At 39.1% G+C, this 19,610-nt stretch overlaps 1 protein-coding gene across 6 annotated transcripts; it reads right to left on the bottom strand.

The window, feature by feature from the left end:
- Positions 1-889: 889 nt before the first annotated feature.
- septin6 (septin 6) lies at positions 890-18,452 on the bottom strand. Of its 6 annotated transcripts, none has more exons than XM_083915642.1 (11): positions 18,372-18,452; positions 16,619-16,733; positions 14,434-14,629; positions 12,542-12,728; positions 10,555-10,716; positions 9,726-9,822; positions 8,014-8,182; positions 7,659-7,791; positions 7,355-7,545; positions 6,295-6,347; positions 890-4,693 (listed from the first exon to the last, which is right to left on the bottom strand). In XM_083915642.1, the coding sequence occupies exons 1-10, from the start codon at positions 18,399-18,401 to the stop codon at positions 6,344-6,346; spliced, it is 1,284 nt and encodes a 427-aa protein (XP_083771768.1). In that variant the 5' UTR covers positions 18,402-18,452; the 3' UTR covers positions 890-4,693; positions 6,295-6,343. The 6 variants fall into 6 exon arrangements, with proteins under 6 accessions (XP_083771768.1, XP_083771769.1, XP_083771767.1 ...); XM_083915643.1 differs by having other exon boundaries at positions 890-4,688; XM_083915641.1 differs by lacking the exon at positions 6,295-6,347 and adding an exon at positions 5,935-5,981.
- Between the last annotated feature and the right edge of the window lie 1,158 nt (positions 18,453-19,610).

Below are 19,610 nucleotides of genomic sequence, written 5' to 3'. Positions count from 1 at the left end.
AACGGCTACCTCATAAACAGAGTCAATGATATCATGGTTTATTATTGTAGCTGGCTGCTGACTGGATATAAAAACACAGCTTACAGCAGAAATATGCTAAAAGTTATCCGTCTTTCTTCTTTAATATCAGGCATTCAAAAATGTTTTACATGGACTGTAGTTTCTCTGCTTCCTCTTCTTCTGCCCCTCAGGTCCAATTGTACTCTGCTATAGGTGAATGCTCCAGATATATATGTGTATACAGTATACCTGTGTTTACATGGGCAGGTTTCTGTTGTAAAAGTTATATTATAATGCAACACTTTCTGGTTAAATTAAGTTTAAATCCATAAATAAAATAAATGCTTCACACTGTCACTGCTTAATAGGATGTCTCAGTTTTTATACTTACATACAGTAGAAGAAGAAGAATTACTTTATTTATCCCGCAACGGGGAAATTTAATTTTTTCACTTTTATTATTAATCATGTAACACACACAGGCCCGAAACACACACACATGCATAGACAGGACCTATGCATGCAATTAAGGAGAGATGTTACAGCGAGGGGGCTGCCACAGTTGGTGTTTCGGTGCCTTGCCAGGAGATGAACTGGCTCCTCTCCAGCCACCAGTCCACACTCCATACATGGTCCACACAGGGACTTAGACCAGCGACCCTACGGTTCCCAGCCAAGTCACCTATGGACTGAGCTACTGCCGCCCCAAAGTGCTTAGTAAGTGCTTATTACATGTAATCAACAGAGTTTCACAGCCCATTAAAAACGATATAGTGCAACTGTCCAAACTGAGTAATCGACCTTATTTGGGTCACATGAGCTTCCAGACAAAAGACAAAAGCTCAATACATTTGGATCTTTTTTTTTTATTGAAAATGTACATCAATGGAATCAAACTAAAGTAAGATATTTAATTATTTGTAGTGTGGGAGAGTTTTTAACTATAAGAGGTGATGACTGATACTAGAAAAATGTATGGCAATTTCTGACAACAAAATGTTACTTTACACTCAGAGTCACGTCCAAAGGTCATAGGTAATAAACAACAAGTCTCCACTTCAATACACAAAATATATCCTTATAAATTAGGCTATACAAATGCATGAGTATCTTTTTAAATACTCCTATGTGGGATTCAGTTCATCTCCATCTTATTCTAATATTTGGCAAAAAGGGAGCTGAAATCATAGGGCAGAGCAAATATACATTAATAATATGCACCATTTGAAGAAAACAGCAATGGAGTTGAAATAGACGGTAAAACTGAATTATTAGAGGGGGAAAACAAGCAGGTCAAAGATCAAAGATCACAGCGGTAATGGAATAAAAATAAGCATGCAAAAAAATATAGAATAGGCTGGTGAATATTAAAGCACAATGTGTAATTAAAGGCCATTACATGTGACCTCCATGGTATTCAACAGTGGCATGTAAACATGGGCACCATCAAATGAAGTGCTAAGTAGAAATATTGCTTTGGCTTTTGCACGAGTATGACTCTTAGTTGAATTGCAATGTTCAGAAAAACCTGGAAGCAGGAGATTTTAACTTTAAACTGAACTAGATTCAAGAAAACAACATGACTACTCATATTCATAACACAACAAACAGTGCATTAATTGCTTCTTCACCTCGATGAGTTTGCTTTTAATGTTGATGTTTCAGTAGCGTTTTATCTTAATGTGCACTTTGTATTAAGAGTCCTATTGAAGAGATGAGTGCATAGTGCAGGTCATTGAAGTTTTGTTTCAAGTAAAGATCAAATAATGATTTTACCTTTGAGACCTGTAAATGTGTGAACCCTAACTGATGACTTCTATCAACTACAAGAGTCTCTTTATTTACATTAAGACATAATAGCAGATTTAAACTGTGCCCTGTTCCCAACCTGCATGGGTTTAGAGCTTCAGGTGGTCAGAAATACCATGCGAGTCCACAGAAGGCCAAATTCAACAAAAGGAGATGCGATGGGGAGAATAAAAAAGGATTGATACAGCGAGAAAAACGAGAAGAGGTAAAGGGTGCTTAGTTCTTGCTGAAGCTGCAATCCCCTCTTCAGGTGGTCAAGACAGATTAAAAGAAGCTAAAGAGACAAAGAGAGAGAAAGCCAGCAGTTAGAGGGGCGGTAAAGCAGAGACACTTCCAAAAGGTCAAGCTCGAGATTTAATCGGCTAGAAAGTAGATTAAGGTTTGATTATCATAGATCCCTGGGATCATAGTTGTTCAAACACATGAAGCATAAAATCATGAGGATTCTTGTGTCCACTTATGCGGCTGCATGATTTAAAACTGAATTTACATGATTGTCTTATTGTCTGTGTGCCATTTATATAAGAAACAAATGTAAAAAACTATTCAAACATGACAATAAGTGAACAAGTGAACATATAATCTTCATCAAGTGGAAAAAGGTGTTAGTCACAGCAAAAACAGAGTGCACATATAATGATAAACAAGGGCACAAAAAAGCAAGAATTAGCTGCTGAGGGTGAGGTTAGAGCTGCAGTGAAACACAGATACACATTAATCAATATTATAGCAGAGCAGGTAATGATTAAGAAACCCTGAAGGATGGGGTCCACAAAGCCTCTGGTCGCATTTGAGGTACTCAGTACCCACAAAGGCTGGTCCCTTAGCAAAGCTTGAGGGCTGAGGACCTACTCAGTGCAGAGCCAGGGATTACTGCAAAGGAAAGTGAAACCACAGACCAGTGAGCGGAGGATTAGGAGGAGAGAATGGCTCTTTCTCTTGCTGTATTTTGACCCCTGGTATCAAGTGGAAAGTGTTTTAATGCAGCAATGCCTTGAATCCATGAACACTTTCTCGTTCATAAGACAATGCAAGCACCTTGAACCTTGAAATGGTGAAAAAACAAGGTAATCAACCTAACGCTTATTGGCATCAACATGAATTCACTGTCTTCTAGAGCTTGGCAACTCTAAAATCTCCAACTAACAACCAACTGCAATGCTTCATCATGCAAATCAGGCATACCCACCTTCCCCACTTGGAGTTATTAAACTGTCATCTAAACTCCTATTTTACAGCAATATTTGTCATACACAATGATTATGGCCGCAGTTGTAATATTTGGTGAAAAATTGGCCTTTATTTTCTTTTGGGATAATATTTCTTGTATGTGTAACACTGATACAAAACAACACTGGTCCCTACAGGTCAATAAACATCATGATGAATGACTTTCAAATGTGCCTTCATAGTAAGTAAAATAATAGGAAAGTTACAATTGCACTGACAACATTAATATATATAGATATATATCTGTATAGATATAGATATATATCTATCTATATATATATACTTGTTAAAAAAAACATCACATTTGTGTATAAAAAAGTGCAAATGTGGAAGCCAATACAAGTATGCACATAAAACATGACAATGAATGAGGTATGGGAGAAGTGGCAAAGAGATTAGGCTCAAAACTACTCATGCATCTGTCTAAAGTGAAACAGCATCAGCAAAGAGACATGAATACCAAAAGAAAGTTAAGTCTTGGATTCAATTATTATGTAAGTATATATGGTTGAGGTTATAATTAGTGGAACCTTTAAAGTTATATTTGAGATTTTCCTAAAATCCAATCTCCTTTGTGATACCATTGCAGTTTTCTGAAACAGTTACTGAATGTAGTCACATTCTGTAATTACAGTCTTTATTGTTAGTGGCGGGGTCCACCATTCCCAAAGTGGATTCATTTTGTCCACACATGTGGGAGGGATTAACAGGAAAATATGCATGTGTGTAATCCAATTTAACTGTAATTTGTCATTGATATGAGCCTCATTGTTAACTGTTCACTCTCCTACAGTCGGATCTGAGCTGCATTAAGTCAACGCTACTTCTACGCGTTACAAATGGCGAAACACAGGGTGGCTTTTATTGTGAAGCCGTCATAGGAAATGCGTTTGTCACCACGATTAGCGCCAACAGCGATCAAAAATACGTCTTTACTAAGACAATGTTTGTAGGACTGTAAACATATTAAGCAGCTCAACGTATGTTTGCTGAAGTATTAATCTGCACTTGCTGTTACCAGGGCAACCAGACAGATAATGGCTAAATACGAAAATGTTGGTAATAGTTGTCTACAAAGTCACGGTAAGTATTTCTAAGACCGCTGTTACATTAAGTTTGAAAAATGTATAACCACTCATACGACTGCTGTCCTTTAATCTGAAGATCAATCCATGCTCAACTGTTTTAATTATTTATCAACTGCAGAGATTTGACCACACATACTGTACATACTCAGGTCCGTCTGTCTGATGCATGTTTCACTTTACGCACAACACATTTCTGCCCATCACAACAGTAGTCATGTATGTTAATATTCCGAAAAGCTCACTCCATCATGCAATTAATCACGCTATATAAAACAAACATGGAATGCATTATTTTGTAAATTTGTATAAAAAGACAAGGCGAATAATTGCTTGTAAAAAACATATAACATACAAGCATCATTCAACAAACAAAAACAAAAGGTGATGTCAAACTGATAGCAATGCCCAGCGTCTTCCAGAGAGCAGAGGGGCATGTGGAAGGGTGGATTATGGGGGTTGGGTGAGGGTGAGGGTGGGGAAGGGGTACTGTAAAAAGGATGATGGGGTGGAAACTCATTCACAGCAGGATGGCCACAAGGGAGCACTTTTTCTACAGGAATCCTAAGCTGGAAATGAGAGAGAAGGGCTGTTATTGCTTTCTTTGAGTTAAAACATCATCACGACACACATTGTTTCACATGGGTGACATCACATCAACATTAGTGACCAGATGTTATTGAGGAGATCATGCTTTAAGACAACTCCAAAAGGTTTAAGCGTACAGTGGTTAGGATGCAAGAACAGACGTCCATTTCTTGGCATCAGAAAAATAAGTTTTTTGTCTCGCCCCTGAGCTTTAAACAATGTGTCTGATTGTCTTTCTCATCAAACAACAGCTTGTTTTCATGTATTTTAACAGTCCTGAGCTGCTTGAGGAGTCTACAGATTGCGAGACAGATGTCTTCGTACACTTCTACCCTCCCCAGCGGTTGAATCACAACTCACATCTCTTTGTGGATTTGGCATTTGTATCCACTCAAGAGGGAGGGGAGGCGGAGGGGGTCGTCATATGGCTGTGAGATCAACAAAACATGTCATCTCCACAAACAGAGATGGGCCCTGAGGCTGTTTGCTGCTCTGGTGTGACCTGTTAGTCTCAGCTAAGCCTTGAATGGCTCTTTGTGCGATTCTAGGGCCGGGTGGGGAAGTGACTTTGGAGAGCCACAAAAAAGAGACTGTTGTGGATTTAGAGAGGCAGATGGGGCAGTATATCGAATGGGTGTGTGGGGAGCTAATAAACCAGTTGATTTAGAGGCTGGCACAAGGACGGTAAACACTGTGAGCTCAAGGGTATGATCGACACAGATGTTACCAATAATATACTGTGGGCCTGCAACACTGAAATACATGCAATACTGTGCTACTTTATCACATTTAAAGTAACTTTGAAGAGCAAATAAAATGCATGCGAATCTAGATAATAGTTTTGACAGATTTCAAAGATCCATTGATTGTGGTTAAATTCTAATGTGGAGATGCGGAAAGGCAGTTGTGTGCACAGCCTGTTGTATATCTAGGTCAGGTATGTGCTGTCAGAGTCAATGAAGAAAAAAACAGAGTAGGAGGAGGGAATGGCTCTTTCTCTTGATGTATTCTGACCCCACAGTATCCACAGATTAAATGTACAAACACTCAGTGGTGTAAAACCGCTGCCATGTTAGCACATTTAATCCAGTGTGAAGATTCTCTCCATTCTAATTTGGGTAATTATTTTTTTTTTTTCAACTTAGTAAGTCTTAAAACTGCACCTTATGAGTTAAAGCTTTGATACCTCATTTATAATTTCAAATCACCAGTAATGTCTTACCAGAAAAGATGCCCAATGCAGCATGCAGCAAGTGTGGGAGGAATTAACTGGAAAACATTATGGATGCAACATAGGTGACACATGCACTCACAGGACAGATTCACATCTACACAACAAGCACTAATCAATTACTGTCATCTGTAAACAGAAGAAAACACTGACAGATAAGCATAAATATCATTGTTAACTCTTCCAGTGCAAGACCTCACTTATCAGTTTTAAACAGTGACCCACAGACAAAGCTCAAGTTGCACAGCAGCCCCCTTTTGGCAGAGAAACTTTCCAGGCAGAGTTTGTAAAAAGAAGAAGTGGCTGTGAAGGAAATACATTAACAGGGAGGAAAAATAAAACAACAAGAACCTTCTCAGTGCAAGTGTCTTCTTCCTTTTTTAACAGGCACGGCGTCACATCAGCTTCAACACAAAACCAGGAGTTGATTACCAACATGGAGGGACCAACAATGTCAACAGCACACTGCGGCCATACGTGAACACATCTGGCTTAAAGAACTGCCTCTAGGCACGAAACGTGTTGTGGGAAACGGTCCCATGCTCACTATATAATCAAACTATTGACAAACTGTTTGGAAAGTAAAACAGAGTTAACGTCAGATATACCAGGAAAACCCAATATGGAAAAGTTCATACTGTAGTGGCCACTGCGAGGAAAATTGGCAAATAGTTTCCAATGAAACAATTGAGAGCTGTGATCTTAATTAAAAAAAGTACTTCACTCATCAGCTCCCTTTCAAGTTAATGGAACTGTCTAGTAATTGCTGACAGATTTGCAATTAAGTTATTTTCACAAATTTGCTCAGACGAGTATTTCATTCACGATAATGATTTCTAACTGTTGGCAACTTTTCAACTATTTGGATGAAGACAGCGAGTCACTGTCACCAGTCAGACACTCCCCCCTCTCTGCTCCTCTTAATTTTCCGCATCAGTGATGAATTATAAATGCTGGTCAGCTCTCTTAGCGTGGAATTTAGTGCTGAACATATTCTCGGTTGTAAAATGGAGAGCTGACAGCAGAAATGAAGAGCAGAGTGAGAGTCTGAAAGAAGTCTTAGCCTTAGCCAGAGCTCTTTAACTACTCTACGCATAAAATTATACAGATATCAGGCAGATTATTGAGGAGTGGTGACACAGAAACCATTAAGCACTTGATGTTATTGGATGAAAATCAAGATAAAACCCCTATTTGCTTTAGCACAAACAACTCCTCACAAATTGGCAATGATATCCACATACTGATAGGGCAAATGTTCAATGTCAGTGTAACAATATGTGGCCTTGTTTCTCCCAGCTTCATAGTATCCAGGTAATCCCAATCCTTATGAAACTGTAGGTGGACTCCTGCACCTAAGATGTAAGGATAGACGAAAAGAAAGGGACAGGAGGAAGAGAACAATACTTACTTTTTCCTCTCTTTGTCCCTCTTGAGTGTGGTGGAGCCCCCTGCCTGCTGGGCTTGGTTCTGCAAGAGCTCTGCAGCAGTCTTTTTCTGTTTAAACATGTTGAGCTCGTCGTCCAGGGACTTCTTCTTGTCCTCCAGTTTCTTTTTCTCGTCCTGGTGGAGCTTTTTCAGACGGTCAAACTTCTCGTGCAGCTATGTGGGGATGACAAAACAAATGATGCTTTGTTTTAGTCAAGAAGAAAGCAGAAACATCCTCAAACAAGTGATGCATTTGATGGCGTAGCATCCACGTTTAATGACGGTACCTCCTTTTCTGCTTCTTTGAGCTCGGCCTCCTTCTCTTTGACTCTTTGGACAAACATTTGTCTCATTTCTTCTTCCTTCTTCTGCAGCTCACCCATGAACTCGTTCCTCTTAGCTTCATATGTCTCCTGAAGACTGGTACAGGAGAGAGGGGATACAAATGAATAACAGAAACATGACAGTGGACTCTAACCATGCACTTTAAAACACACCAGACGCAGACACAAACTGGTGCAATTCAGCAAAACAATAAAAGCTTTCAAAAAATAAATGGATGCAGACAACAAGCAGATGTAGCAGGAGAACAAGAAAATAAAAGAAAATCACAAGTCCAGCTGTCTGCGAGTGGTCTTTTACCTGAAGGGCTTGCTGTCAGGGTCTGTGTCTTTGAAGCCCATCTCCTCCAGTTTGCAGCGACGGTAGAGCTCATAGTGACGCGTGTGAGTCTGCTCTCTCAGGTCCTCCATGTTCACTCTGATCAGCATTTCTCGCAGCTTGACGAAGTCACAGTGATTCTCATTTTCCACTGTTAGAGACACACATCATGGTGACAAATTTTACTTAACACGTCAGATGGCATCCTATTCATTGTGGATCATGTCATTTGCAATGAGGATCAGAAACAGATAACACTAGGGTCATTAACTAATAGCAAAAAATATTAATGTAGTATAGCTTGAGAGCGTATTTCACAGACCCAGTCAGAAAAGAATAGTGTTCATGTCCTGAGGCTTATCTATTGATGTGGTTACTGGAGTGAGCACCATACTCCCACAGACTGTGGTACATCATGTGAGTACACACGCACGCACACACAGTCAATCTGTGGCAAACAGACCCAATGTCAGATACAGCCTGACAAATATTATACAGAACAGTTTCTAAGCATTAGGAGTGATGTTTTTACTGTATTGACTTTAGTCCAGAATACCGCATTTCAAATTAAATAATGACGAGGTTATAGTGCTGACTTTCAGCTTTAGGGAGGTTTGAAGCTGTTCATATTCATATTGGGTAAACAGTGGAGAAATTGTAGCCCTATTTACTCTCAGGGATGCAGGATTCAACACTAACTTTTAAAAATGGTTATCAGGCTGACACCAGGCATCTTTTGGTTGTGTCAATGTGACATAAAATGTCCTTTTTTTAATAAATTTCAGGTTTATCTGGCTCTAAAATTGTTTAATTTGAGTAAACCGATTACATACAAAGTCAAAGTTGTGACGGGCAAGGCAAACAATGCAAAATTTGCGTCATTCTTGTATCTGCGCAAGTTTAAATATGCACGCTATGCTGTTTGTTGTCCCTATATTTATAATGTTAAAAAGTGCTTGCCAATTTCTCAAAAGGTTGCCAATAGCAACCTGGCAACTGTTGATGTCGAGCTCTGCAAGGGGAAACGTATAAAAAGAGCACAAATTTCCACACACTGTATGCAGTAAATGTGAACACCCTAAAATTACTGCTAAAGGAAATTAACCTCATAGGCAACAATACATTTTAAAACTATTTTGAATAAGTTAGGCGTTGGAAGGTGGATCATAAAAAAGACGCTTTAAGATGTCACATTGAGCTCTGGAAAATTTCACTGAGCATTCTTTTACAACTTTGTGGGTTTTAATAGCCCAAATGATTAATCAAGGAAATTAAACAATGATGAAACGAATTGTAAGTTGCAGCCCGCATAGAAGCCCAACCTAATACTGTCAACATGCTTATGGTCTGCACTACATTTAAGCTGTGTGCTGAATTGGCCTAGTCCTGACAAACCACCCAAACACATCCTATTTAAAATCAATTACACCTAATTCGTCATGGATCGATCAAGTCAATAACAAATCAATTTAAACACTGACAGTGACATAAAATCTGTATGCGCTAAGAGCCGCTGTGGCTCTAACACATAGTGTATTGGCTGCTGCAGCTAAATGAGCTTATATAAGAGGTTATCAACTAGTTTGCAGCAGCTGTTGGGAGTCGAGGAGGAACATGAAGGGAGGGAGTAGCTGCAGCAGCTCTGACGAGAGGGAGCACACTAATTTCCTGTGCAGGATGTGACCTCAGCTTACCCTGCACCGTCCCCCAGGGGTACTGCCGGGCCTTCACCATCTTGTTCCCAATCTTTACTTCCTCCGTGCTCCCCACCACGGCGAATGGCAAATGGCTCTGTGGAGCAGAGGGAAAAATCAATGTTGGTATACTGAAAAACACACCAGGGAGCTCTCCCCGCAAACCACTACTCAAAATGATATTTATCTGAGCATCTAGATAATTCATACATGCTAAAGAAACATCCAGCAGCTTCAACGTCACTAAAAAACTAGATTGATTACACAACCTGACAATTAAAAGTCAAATTTCACAGACACCTAGAACCAGCTTTGACAGAAAGATGTATGACCTTTAATCAGACCAGAGTGGTGGGCAGACAGTACAACGACAGCCGAGAGGCAGCCGTCTAACACAATCAGTTGAGTAGAGTTAAGGCATTTCCACAGATCAGACCTTATAAACAGCTGAGTGAGCCTTGGTTCATCTGTCAGTGAACCTTTCCCACACTGCAGGCTTCCTGCAGTCTGAGCTGGCTGATTGTGCTGCTCTGAGCACACTCCTCGCTGCATGAGGCGGCTTCCTGGCAGCCTGAGCAGCCACAGACTATGCCTGTCCTGATCCTACACGTTGTTTATGCCAGTAACGCATAATGCAAGATCTGTTTCTGTTGAAACTTACAAACAGCAAAAAATTGTGTTTTGTAACTTCAAGCACTTTTCAAAGCTTGAAAACAACGTTAAAATTCAGGCATTTTCAAGGATTCAAGCACCCGTACAAACCCTGTATCATATTACAGTATCGTGTGTAAAACATGTGATGTAGATAGAAGCTAGTTGTGAGCCTTACGTTCATGGTCGAGTTGATCTCTGCCACAGACTCGTCATCAGTTGGGAACTGATAGATCTGCACTCCGTTGCTGACCAGCTCACTGGTGATTTTGATTTTGAACTTGGCCAGCTCGCTCTTGGAGATGGCGTCCGACTTGGCAACGATTGGGATAATGTTGACCTGAGGAATGAGGAGAGGAAGAGATAGAGATTCAATGTAGGCTGACAGAACAACAAGGTGCACACAATGCTTTCAGATATGCAGCTAAATACGAGCTGTCTGTCAGTGGCAACTTTTTCTCCACATCCATGTATGCAGTCTAAATTTGGAAATGGTTGATGTATTTTTTCAAAAGGATCAAAAGTTTAAACACTGCAAATTAATTCTGGTCTATCCAAAGTTGTAGCTCCAACTGAACAACATTCAGGTTTAGTAATAGAATAAAATACAGCTATAATAATTTATTTAATGGCATTTTCAAATGCTGGTAACCCAGGATTGTAGTAGAAATTCAATATACAGTACAATTTAATAAAAGGAAAGGGAAAGCTTACTGAATAGTCAGTCATTTTAACACATCACAGGGGCTCTCTGTAGCTCCAGGCCTTTGTGTATCGCAAACAATTACACATTCTTAAGCACAGAGATAAAAATAGCACATGCAGTAAAGGGAGCAGCAGGCCTTCATCTCCGGCTCCAGATCACTTAAAAGCTCTCCAAACATGGTGTTAACAGTCAAACTCAAATAATTTCAACGACATTTTTGCTATCCAAACAGGGGGGGAAAAACAGACCGTGTCATTCTTATACATGCACTTACAACTGGCTGGTGAAAAATGAGTCTTTCCCTCCCACACAACTATTTTCTACGGGCCCTTTCGCCTACACAATCCAAATAATTTGCTCTCCAACTTGGGGCCCCTTTAACTGACAGCAAGGGACGCTGAGGGTCATGGGAACAAGTAGTACTTCACTGCACTCCTGAGTTAGGTGAGGATTCAACATCTTGCTCATGGACACTTCAGCAGAGTATTGTTTGAATGCCCCCCTCCAGGTGAATGTGTAAACAGAGGAGGCTCTGCTCTGGATCACGCTGTTGTGACCGCTTGCCAGAGGGCACAGCTGCTCTGGCAAACACTGAGCTGACTCTTTGTACAAAAGCCAGGAGATCCATGCAAATAAGCTTCTGTGGAAAGACCCTCAAAAAAAAAAAAAACGAGGCTGCAGTCACTGAGCCGACTGCATTTCACAGCTGACCTACACCGACGCAGTAACAACACCAGAGCCAATTTGTATGCAGGCAGATGGCCTAGAAGAGGTTTATGGCCCGTGACTAGAGCATATATATTGAATGCAAAACAGCAGTGTAGTGCCAAAGGATTTACCTACAGTATATCTGTGACGCGCTAGTCTATCCACCCAAGCATTATAATAGTTATTCTAAACAGCATTCTGCTGCATTGCAACTGTTCCTCCAGTCACTTAACGCTAAAAAATAAATAAATAACAATACAGACAACCATGGCTATTTCGTCTGAGAATCTTGCACAATTGGAAATAAACTGTAAAAAAAAAAAGCCATTGTTAAACACCAATCTCTGAACCCATCAGCGATCACTCTTTGACAATTTAGCCTCTGGGGCAACAGCTAACATTACGTGCTTTCAGGTGAAGCCTGGATATCCAGTCCTACACTTCCTCTTCCGAGCGGCGGCCATTGTTTACGGCCCAATAAGCAACTTGAGACCATATGATTGATATAAAGGCAGATAAATAATAACAAAAAGCTAATGGAAAGCTAAATCATCTTCACATGAGTGCCATTATTGCATGACAGCCGATGAACATTGGCTGGAATTGATACTGATGGAAAACACCCAGAGTTAAAAGCAGGTCTCATAATAATAATAATAATAATAATAATAATAATAATAATCATCCATCAGCTTCGAAAAATAACAAATTCTGAAGATGATTTAGTTTGATGACGTGAAGTGAAGCTCACCTTGCTATCGAGTTTCTTCATGGTCACCAAGTCCAGGGATTTGAGCGAGTGTCCCGTGGGTGCAATGAAATAGAGGCATGCATGGATGCGGGTGTCGTGGTAGCTGTGTAGCGTGCGCTTGATCTTCAGCTCCTCTTGTAGATATGCTTCGAACTGGGCATCAATGAACTCCACGATAGACTTGTAGCTGTCAGAAAAGAGAGAAACGGGGAAGACATTTGAGGATGTCTTTTTCATTTTTGAATACAATGCATCTGTCATGTTACTTAACAATACATCCTGTTTCATCCTTATAGAATATAAGAAAGATGAACATTGGTTGGAAATAAACACACAGACCCCTTTCGTAAGGCTCAAATTTGGAGGAAAAAGAAAAGAGTGTGTTGTATAAGCATTCAGGCGACCCTGGTCAACTGCTAAGTTTTTTTTACCAGGTGTTTGTGTAACGTTGGTCAGTCACCAGTAAGTTTTAGTAGGCAGGTATATATTATTTGTTCTTAATAGCAGCTTACATATGTTGTTATTAAAGGTTTTCACAATACTAGAATTTTAAAAGAAAAAAGAAAAAAAACTATTTCGATACTAGGCAAACAGAAAAAAAACATCCAAACAACCTGCAGACAGTGCTGGTACAGAGTCACTGATCACATCGCAAAACACACAGTTGATTTCCTTCCGCATTGTTTCATCTGTTCAGTCTTGAGTTAAAAATCTGATTTCAGTTCTGCTTTTTTTTTAATGGCTTCAGTATTGATGTATGTAACATAAGTATCAATGCTTTTTACAATCTTAGTTGTTATTGATTATGTTTAATATATTAACATGCTTGTTTTCCAGTTATCAGGTAAAATATCACAGCTCGTACTGTAAACTCAGATATCATGCAGGTTCTCCCTGTTCACGCCTTGTATTTACACTTCAGTCAGTTATTTATGAGCAACTTCCTGGTAAACATTACATTTTTAACTTGTTTAACAAGTTGATGGAACTCATCCCCAGTTTTAGTCTCTGTGAGGTCAGACTGTCTCATCTGGGGAGAAGATGCTCAGTCTGGCCTTAAAGTCTTCTGGAAGACCCAGCTTTAAGGATTGTATCCATTTGAGAAGGCCTAACTACCAAACATTTAGTGTTTTACTCTAAAAAAAAAACTAAAAAAACTTTTAATTGTCATTAATTTCAATCAAAAGACTAATACAATAATTATTCAAACATTACCTGCAAACCAAAAAAATGATACATACTCGTTAAATGGACACAGATGTTCGTCCACATGCACTGAGGACCAGAGGAAGGTTCACCCTTCCCCGCACACACATGACCAGACACAAGCACAGAGAAACACACTGTAGGGTATTCTGCCAGCGGACGTTCACATGACTCTGAGGATGTGCTTGTGTAAAATGCAGTAAGTCCATGTTGTCTTTTCTATGACTGGCAATCTGATACTGAACAAATGTGAAACATGAGAGTTGGAGCTCACATGACATCTCAACCGAAACTGAACTCAGGAGCTGATTTAGCAATTATGTTGTGGATGACAAGCTTGGTAGCAAAATATTAAGCCACTAAAATTTAGTTTAACACCACCAAAGGAGGGGGAAAAAGGATCAACGTCTGATTTCTGTTTGTAAAAGTTGAAACTATGAAACTGCTGAGGTGGATCTTTGAGATGGAGACTCGATTCCACATCCTGTGGGGTCAGTTTCCTTCAGGATCAGGATGAATGAAACCTGAGCTCCCAAAGGGCTCGGAGCAATCACAGTCATTGTATGCAAGGAATGTCGTCTGCACGATCAAGTGTGAATTTCTGCTATTGCTCACAAAGAAAGAGCCTGCCAGCAGAAGAAAAAAAAAAACTCTCAGCTTCGTGACAATGGTCCAGACTGTTTTACCTGTCTTCTTTGTTGATCTGGTCTCCGAAGCCCACGGTGTTGACGACAGTGAGTTTGAGGCGCACGTTACTCTCCTGGAGCTCATAGGTGTTAGACTTAAGCGTGACTCCCGGCTGGTTATGCTGGGTGGGCTCGCCCTCAAACTTGGTGTTGAACAACGTGTCCATGAGGGTGGACTTCCCCAGACCCGTCTCACCTGGACAACAGAGAAAATTGATCATGTTACTGGGATCCTACATACATTGATCATAGTTTCCTTCACACTAAAATGTCCTTTTATCATCCACTTATATGGCAATGTCTATGATTTTACCCTGCTTACTGCCAAACCAGCAGAAGTTTCATTATACTGACCCTTTTTATTTTGTCAGCTCCAAAGCTTCAAGTTCAGACACTTTTATTGACCATCTATTTAACTGATGCCTAGAAAGGTAAAGTGAGAGTAGATCCAAATTGACATTTCGAAGATGCTTCAAACTAAATATATAATTTTCAAATGCTTAGTCACAAAAACAACAGAAGTAGCTGCTTATCTGCTGATGTATTTCTGACATCCATTTACTGTTAGATGCTGTGATGACTCAGATACAGAGCTCCCCTCCGTAAGAAATTCTATTTTTATTCATCACAGCCTGACCTAGAGTCTTAACGTGTTAGCCCATTTTTGTAGGATATCTCTGCACAGGGCTGGGCGATGTGGCCACAATGTTCTGTCCTGGTTGGTATAGAGTCATATGGGCCAGCCATGTCTATGTTCTTAATTTCTAATCCTTTCCTCAGAAGCAAAAGATTTGTCGAGGGTGCTTTTATCTGTTTCTCAGCTCTCTTTAAGTCACTTTACATAAGTTTCTCATGCAGAAGGCAATTTGGCATCTTGTCTGAAGAAACAGAGGGACAATCCGGAAAGGCTAACAAACCTCCTGAAATTATAAATAGAGTAAAAGCAATCACATTTATAAAAATAAAAACACTGTGCAGAAATGTTGTTCATCTTTTTGCCCAGTGAAAATCATTTCCACATTTCTGATTCCCTCTTAGGAATTTTAGACCACAACTAAATGATAAAAAACAAAGATCACATGTCTTTGCCTCAAGCAATGTGTGTACGACTGTGAAATGCTGCACTTGGGAGTCACACAACAGCATTTACAGTTTGCAACAGAACCAGTCTCCTGCATCATCTTTGCTTCCATAGTCTTGAATTGATTGTACTAATGTTGGTTAAGAGTTCAGAAAAAAATGTAGGTGTAATAGCACCAATAAAGTATTAGTTTTAAAAGGAAAGTGACGATGACATTAGTTTTGTCGTTGACTTTTTACTTCTATTTAAATGTTATTACTTATGCAAAAACCATGCCACTAAAGATGGCCACCAGTTATTTCCTTATAAACATCACACAAAGTCACAGATTGTGGTAATGTAGCCAGACCTCTAAATACCAACATATCACAAACAGATAGCATATGAAGTCTTATAGAAATAGAGTAGAAACTACTCACTACTGCTCTGTCACCAGGAGTAAAGAGCAGATTATTTTTGTGTGTGTGTGTGTGTGTGTGTGACAGGCAGTAATGCAATGTTGCCAAGAACAGAAAAATCTGAAGCTCTAGGAAGCACTCATTGATACAAATGGAGTGGAAAACTATTAGAGACTCTTCTCGGTATAACACAATACAACAGCAACACAAACTACAACCTACAAAATGACCATAACGTTCAATCACTGCCTCTCTAAAACAGCTTCAATACAAACTGAACTTCATCTCCTCGGCTTTATTGCGGTACTGTTGGACTACATTTCATTAGTTTTAGCTGAGTGCATCTAATAAACTGGCGACTGAGTGTATGCGAGTGGATTATTTCCAGACTTAATGAAGCTGAAGTGACTTATTTGTCAATATAAAAATCGGATATACAGGCAAATAGTTCTCACAGATCCTGCAGAAGGCTTGTATCCTGTGTACTGATGAATAATGTCATACTAAAATGAAATAACTACCCACAGACATTTCTGAATTTTCTGTCTGAACCCAGAGCATCTTACTCATCACAGCAGCCAGTGCTGACTGTCCCGAAGACATCTTAGCGGGTCGAATACTGAGCAATGTGCTTTGCATCTTAACCCTGCCTTTCAATGAAGCAAAGAAATCAGCTTTTAGCCTAAGGGAAAGAGCGAGTACTCACCAACACAGAGGATGTTAAAGCAGAATCCATGGTTGACAGACTTGTTGACCAGCTGGTCAGGCATGCTATCAAAGCCGACATGGCCTGCCAGAGGAACAGCACGAGCACCTTCACCCTAAAAACAGAAGAAAACAACATAAAACACCAGGCAGCTTATGCAATGATATGCCTTAAAACACTTTGCTCTTACGTCTGTAAACATGCACAGGCTTCTCTGTAACTCCATAATAAACATCTGCATCTCAATGACTGTTATTCTATGGAGAAATAACATTATATTTCTAAATAAACCTTCTAAATAAAACACTTTCCGCCATATTTGATCATGTTAGTCTTTGCCTTCAGGTGCAGTGTTGCTCACTTCCTGTTTCCTGAGCTGTAACTTTCTTCCCACAGACGAAACGGTTACAAACCACAATGTACATATATGGAAACGTATTGCCGTTCACTTCACATTGTAAAAGAAATAAAGTGCTTTGACAATAAATATATAATTTCAAAGCTCATTGGTTTTGAATGACAAATATGACTTAATAAGAGCCAGGGAGTCCATTTAATAAAGCTCTGTGTGTTTCTGTGGTGTCACTTTGAATTGAACCCTCACACTCCCTTTTTCTGGCCGATTGCACTTCCTTAACTCTACTTTTACTCTGTCTGTACACAGTCTCTCTCTGTGACACAAAACACCACAGTGTAAAAGCACTGTTGGTACATGCATGTGTGTGGGCGTATGGCTGCTGGTTTAGTATCTCCATCTCTGCGAATATCATTTCTGCAGCCCACGTCTACATTATGAGGTGCAGGAAAGCAAAGAATTTAGATTATATGGCAAAGCAAGAGCTCTCAACCAGCTAAACCTCAGCCAACCTGCCATTTATGTGGCTTAACATAACAGTTCTGCTTTCCAATGTGGCTTAGAGAGGAAAACATTCCGTTTGAGGGTACAAGTTGAAATAAGTGGTCAAAGATGATGTGACTGGACAGTTGTGGATTATTTGGATAGTTGAAATCGGGTTTAAACAGCTGAGGGAGTATTTGGGAAAACTGGGTGGGTAATAATGTGACTGGACAAACAGTCTTTCCTCTTGTGCTGCAAGTGCAACATTCCTGAAACCATTTTTAAGACACTCTCAGCCAAGTTACACATTCATTGAGCCGCAAAAGGGATATCAAACTGCAAAAACAGGGCTATTCTGAGACACTCTTTCTGGGTGTAGTGGCTGCCTTTTTTACACCAAATAAAAAAAAACACAAGCAGACTTTACACATATTTTTCAAACTGCAAGGTCTAAATGCCTTTAACCAGCTAGGATCCATATTCTTTCTGAACACCAGACAACGCCCGACTGAAAGTTAACGGGACTTGCGTGAAACAACATAACGGAAACGAGCACCGGAGCTGTGCAGAAATGGGGGCGTTGAGAATGAATGGCCTAGCGGTGGCTCTATAATAGATTATCGGTTTACCGCGAGCTAATACTAGAGTCTACTACACTGTATTTTAGAGATTTACTTACTTACTTTATAATTAGGTGTTCAAAAACGATTAGGAAATGCAGTAAATCAGATGAATAACAGTTAACCGTTACTGACGTTTTTCCTTTAGCGACGTTACAATGAAAAGCGGGTGCTAGGTAACCTAAACCGAAAGCCAAATTACGCCCCTTTACGTAACGCTAATATCATATATTTGACACAACGGAGGTATGTGTGTTTGGTGTCAAAAGCATCCCGAGTAAAATAGTCTACTCACCGCTTGCCTCGCTATCTCAGTTGACGCCATGGTTGTAGCAGTTAGCTGGAGGACCAAACCTCTGCTGCCCTGACTATCAAAGGAAGCTGCAACTGTTGGAGTGACGTCGAAACATGGGCCTAGTAGTGGGAGTGTACCACTGTTTCAACGGGGTTATTTTTAAGTTTTGTACGATCATAAAATCATAAATGTGCTCCAATGTGGGTGTCGTTTAGTTAAGATAGTTATAACACTCTAACACGCTCCAGCTTGTTCTTTTTTAAAATGTCTTCTGAATAATTATGATAAAAAAATGAACGCTATACCATTGAACTCCCCCGCGCTATGTATTAATGGTCTCGTCCATTGCGAACGGACGTGAACCACAGTCAATGGAAATCACAAACGGAGATGATTTATTATTTTCATGTTACTGTAAAAACAAAGACGGATTGATAACTAAATCTTAACAATCCCAAAAATTCTGCAGATGAAATTTACATAATTAATATATTCATTATCTTAGTGAAATACTATATCCATAAACTGATAAGGCTTAACAAACTACACTCCTTTTATATTTTTAAAGATTCATATTTAAAATCATATTTGACCACCGTGGAAAACTCAAAAATAATAAACAGGCAAATACTATTATATTATTTAGGCATTTCAAATGTACTCCCTTAGTTTCTGTTTTATGTTATTCTTTATTCCTTTTTGTATGTTTTAATTGTTAATATTATTATTATTATTATTATTATTATTATTATTATTATTATTATTATTATACATTTAGAAACACATTTCGGCATAGTGTATAGCTCTGGAACATGTAAGAAAAGTAATGTTTGTATTGAATAATTTCAATTAAAATAAAAACAAAATTATTGCAAAAAAACAGGAAGCCACATATCGATTGCATCCTATGACACGTTTTTTGTCATGAACACACAGATAAGGTGTGTAGAATATAGACTGTTATTTATTCTTTCATAATTCCCTTTTTTCATTCTATTTTATTTACTATTTTATGCTATTTCTATTTATTTAGCTTTATATTCTAAATTAATCTATATTTTGATACTAAAATATATGAATACATTTATAATTTTGTATTAAATAAAATAAATATGCAGTCAATTATAATGTATATTTGAAATGCATATATCGGAATTAATAGTATTTGTAAGATACTTGTTTGATACAGTTAAATATGTGGTTGAGTTTAACAATAATAATAATAATAATAATAAACAT

The sequence above is a fragment of the Echiichthys vipera genome, assembly GCF_963691815.1.
Source record: "Echiichthys vipera genome assembly, chromosome: 6".
Taxonomy (NCBI): Eukaryota; Metazoa; Chordata; class Actinopteri; order Perciformes; family Trachinidae; genus Echiichthys; species Echiichthys vipera.
Note: the sequence above shows the minus strand (reverse complement) of the source record. Positions and strands in the feature narration are given on the sequence as shown.

What these genes read in the sequence shown, in the direction of transcription:
- septin6 (XM_083915638.1), bottom strand. Translation starts at nt 18,401, where the DNA reads ATGGCGTCAACTGAGATAGCGAGGCAAGCG. An exon ending in CAGATCAACAAAGAAGACAG is followed by an intron (nt 12,729 to 14,433) that starts GTAAAACAGTCT and finishes CTTTTCTGACAG; the next exon opens with CTACAAGTCTATCGTGGAGT. An exon ending in CCCCTGGGGGACGGTGCAGG is followed by an intron (nt 8,183 to 9,725) that starts GTAAGCTGAGGT and finishes TGTCTCTAACAG; the next exon opens with TGGAAAATGAGAATCACTGT.